This window comes from Cucurbita pepo, chromosome 1, assembly GCF_057944985.1.
Source record: "Cucurbita pepo subsp. pepo isolate OVF chromosome 1, ASM5794498v1, whole genome shotgun sequence".
Lineage (NCBI taxonomy): Eukaryota > Viridiplantae > Streptophyta > Magnoliopsida > Cucurbitales > Cucurbitaceae > Cucurbita > Cucurbita pepo.
In genome coordinates this window covers 15213554-15217455 of record NC_141798.1, presented here as the reverse complement: position 1 = coordinate 15217455, position 3902 = coordinate 15213554, and the positions used below count along the sequence as shown (strand labels likewise).

At 52.8% G+C, this 3902-nt stretch overlaps 1 protein-coding gene across 1 annotated transcript; it reads left to right on the top strand.

Moving 5' to 3' along the window:
* The first annotated feature begins 823 nt into the window (after positions 1-823).
* Positions 824-1567, top strand: LOC147794873 (uncharacterized). The gene has a single exon (XM_087126420.1). It carries the CDS (start codon positions 824-826, stop codon positions 1565-1567), a length of 744 nt encoding a protein of 247 aa, XP_086982546.1.
* Positions 1568-3902: the final 2335 nt, after the last annotated feature.

Genomic DNA, 3902 nt, shown 5'->3' with positions numbered 1-3902 from the left:
ACCGCCTCTGTGCAGTACCCGTCGAGTTGAAGGAAGGAGAAACGATCGAGTACTAGGAGGGGGTTGTGTGGCACATTGTCGAGTCCAAAGGAAGGAGAAACGATCGAGTACCGAGAGGATCGGCTGGCATTCGCCACCATATTTATGGTCTATTCCTCTAGAGATGCCGTAGTCTCTCCCCACCAAGCGCTCACCGCGCAATCGGCCTGGGATTGTATCAAATCCCGTCGGGTTGGTATTATTGCGAGTGCGAGAATCCAACATCGAGTAGCTGCAGAAGGAGCTTTCAGAGATTTTCTTTAAGGACGGAGAATTCATCAATGACTTTTTAATTCGGATCACGGGGATCGGTGGAAGCATCAGCTTGACAGAAATTGTGAAGAAGATGCTACAAGTCACCCCTGATCTAACGGTGGAAGAGGTGACCAAAAGACTGTGCAACGTCGAGAAGCAGAAGAAGAATGCTGCTTCAGCTGTCGACAAGCAGGGTCGTCTACTCCTCACGGAGGAGGAATGACTTGCACTCCTAAAGCTCCGCGACAACACCGACAAGAGAAACGGGTCTTCCAGTCGCAAAGGCGATAAGAAGCCATGGAAGAAGAGGGATCAGTTCTTAACCCGACATCCCCGATTTTGATTCCAAATCCACAGAGAGCTGAAGGAGGAGCGAGTGTTCGCTCAGATTGGTGAGAGGGGTGAGCAAAAGGGCCACTTGGAGCAAGAATTGCTCGCTTGAGCTTGTAGAAGGGCCACCTGGAGCAAGCTCGGGAACAAGGGGAAGGCCCATGTGGCTCGATCAGAGGAGGAAGAGCTGGCTCTTTTCATGGTGCGTGCATCAGTCCTACCCGACATCCCCACTTTTGATTCCAAATCCACGGAGGTAATCGACGACAATCTAACTACTCCGTTGAGCTTCGAACACGAGGAAGAGCTCCAGCTGGACGTAACAAAGGCACCGGCTGGGGAGCCAATTCAGCTGAAGGAGGAGCGAGTGTTCGCTCAGATCGGCGAGAGGGGTGAGCAGCATGAGCACCGGCGATGGGTCCTCAACACAGGGGCAACAAACCATATAATTGGGGCTCGATCAGCGTTCTCCGAGCTTGTCTCGGGGATTCGCAGGACGATGAAATTCGGCGACGGCTCCATCATCAAAATCAAAGGGCGCGGCACCATCCTGTTCGTCAGCAAGGGAGGCGAGCACCACAAGCTGACCGGCGTCTACTTCATCTTGAGGCTCAAGACTAAACTTGTGAGCCTGGGTCAACTCGATGAGGCCGGCTACTTCATTTCCATCAAGCGCAGGCTACTCAAAATCTGCGATAATCGACGACGACTGCTCACGCAAGTTCGGCGCACGACAAACCGTCTTTACATCCTGGAGTTGGAGATAGAGCAACCGGTCAGCCTCTCGGCCAGAACCGAAGAAGTATCTTGGAGGTGGCACACAAGGTATGGGCACCTAAACTTTCCTGCTCTACAAAAATTACACAAGGAAGAGATGGTGCACGATTTGCTTGCAATAGAAGGCGTGAACAGGTCGTGCGATGGGTGTCTCATCGGCAAGTAGAGGCACACCCCCTTTCCGTCTCAGGCATCCTACCACGCCGGTGAGCCGTTGGAGCTCGTGCACAGTGATATCTATGAGCCCATCGAGCCGGCGACACGGGCGGTAAGACACTCTTCCTCCTGCTGGTCGATGATAAAAGTCGTTTCATGTGGCTGATCCTGCTGCAAGTGAAAAGTGAGGCGGCAGAGGCGATTAGACGCATTCAAGCGCGAGCAGAGGCCAAATGCGGGAAGAAGATGTGAATGCTGCACATGGACTGAGGTAGAGAATTCACCTCAACGAGCTTTAATAAGTACTGCGATGAGCTCGGCATCCAGCGGCAACTAACGACGCCCTACTCCCCTCAAGTAGAACGGGGTGGTAGAACGCCAAAATCAGACCATCATCGGGACAGCAAGGTCATTGCTCATGATCGTCGGGATGCCTGGGAGGTTTTTGGAGAGGCGGTAATGACGACAGTCTATCTCCAGAATCGTTCACCGACGCGAAGCCTCGACGAGAAGATGCCACTGAGGCCTGGTACAACAAACAACCAGCGGTACATCATCTCCGAGTGTTCGGCTGAGTCACATACATGGAGGTAGCGCATCCCCACCTCGCAAGCTCGATCCCAGGGGCTGAAGGTCGTCTTCATTGGCTACGAACCTGGGAGCAAACCGTACAGGCTCTATGATCTTGTGGGGTGGCGAGATCACGTGTCTCGCGACATCATCTTCGATGAAAGCACCTTCTGGCAGTGGAACGACGTGACTGAGGCAGACCAAAACCTAAATTAATTCACGGTGGAGTACCTCGTCACCGAGCTGGGAGAAGAAGGAGCGCAGCATCGGGAACCGTCACCGCCACCAGCAACTACTCCCAACCAGTGGAGTTTGCAACACCACGAACTGCGGATTCGACGCTGGATGCCGATCACGATGATGATCTGGTGGGCAGGTACCGGAGGATGGAAGACCTAGTGGGAGGAGGTGAACCACCTGGACTGACGGCGTGTGAACTCGAACAAGAGGTGACCGAACTGCATGCCATCATCGCAGATGAACCGAACACCTTCGCCAAAGTAGAAAGGAACCCGTGCTGGCTGAAGGCAATGTAGTTGGAGATGGCGTCCATCACTAAGAATAAGACGTGGAGTATGGAGGACATGCCGCTGGGACACCGAGCCATAGGGCTCAAATGAGTCTTCAGACTGAAGCGTAACGAAGAGGGAGAAGTTGTGAAAGACAAGACCCATCTGGTGGTGAAGGACTACGTCCAGAAGCAAGGAATGGACTTCGAGGAGGTATTCGGAATGGTAGCAAGGCTGGAATCTGTTCGCCTATTACTGACAATCATGGCACATCATTCCTGGGAGGTCCACCACATGGACGTGAAATCTGCATTCCTCAATGAAGAGCTGAAGGAGACCATCTATGTTCGACAACCACCGAGATTCCTGGACAATGACAACCTTGACAAGATATTGCACCTGCACAAGACACTCTATGGGCTTTAACAAGCACCACGAGCCTGGAGTGCGAAGCTCGACAGTACCCTACTGTCGCTGAAGTTCAAGCGTTGTGCCTCTAAGCATCGCATGTACACGCACGGCCACGACGAGCAGTGACTGATCGTGGGAGTGTACGTCGACGACCTCATAATCACTGCAGGCGACATGGAAGTCCTCAGAAGATTCAAGAGAGAGATGTCAAAGAACTCCAACATGAGCGATCTCAGCGTGCTCATCTACTACCTCCGCATCGAAGTGCAACAGAGTACTGCCGACATCACCATCTGTCAAGGTGCGTACGCAAAGAAGCTGTTGGACACAGCTGGGCTAGCGAACAATAACCCTACAAGGACGCCAATGGAAGCCGACTCCAACTAAGGAAAGCCGGCACTACAACGGCAGTCGACTCCACTGATTACCGCAGCATTGTCGGGAGCCTGCGCTATCTGGTAAACACACGCCCTGACCTTGCCTATTCCGTTGGATACGCGAGTAGGTTTATGGAAGCACCTAGGTAGGAGCATCTTGTGGCTGTCAAGCGCATCTTGCGCTATGTGGCCAGAACCAGACGCTGGGGTGTAAGATACTGTGCAAGGAGAGGAAAGGAGAAGCTTAAGGTGGTCGGCTACAGTGATAGTGACATGGCCGGTGACATTGATGGTCGGCTACAGAGTACATTGTCGCTTCGACGGTAGCAACGCAACAGGTCTGGCTTGCGTGACTGATGGAAGAACTCATTGGAAAATAAGGCGATCCACCAATGCTTTACGTGGACAACAAAGCTACTGTCTGATTTTGCACGCCTGAGCAAGCACATTCGGAAGTGTGCAGATCGGGGACTTATCA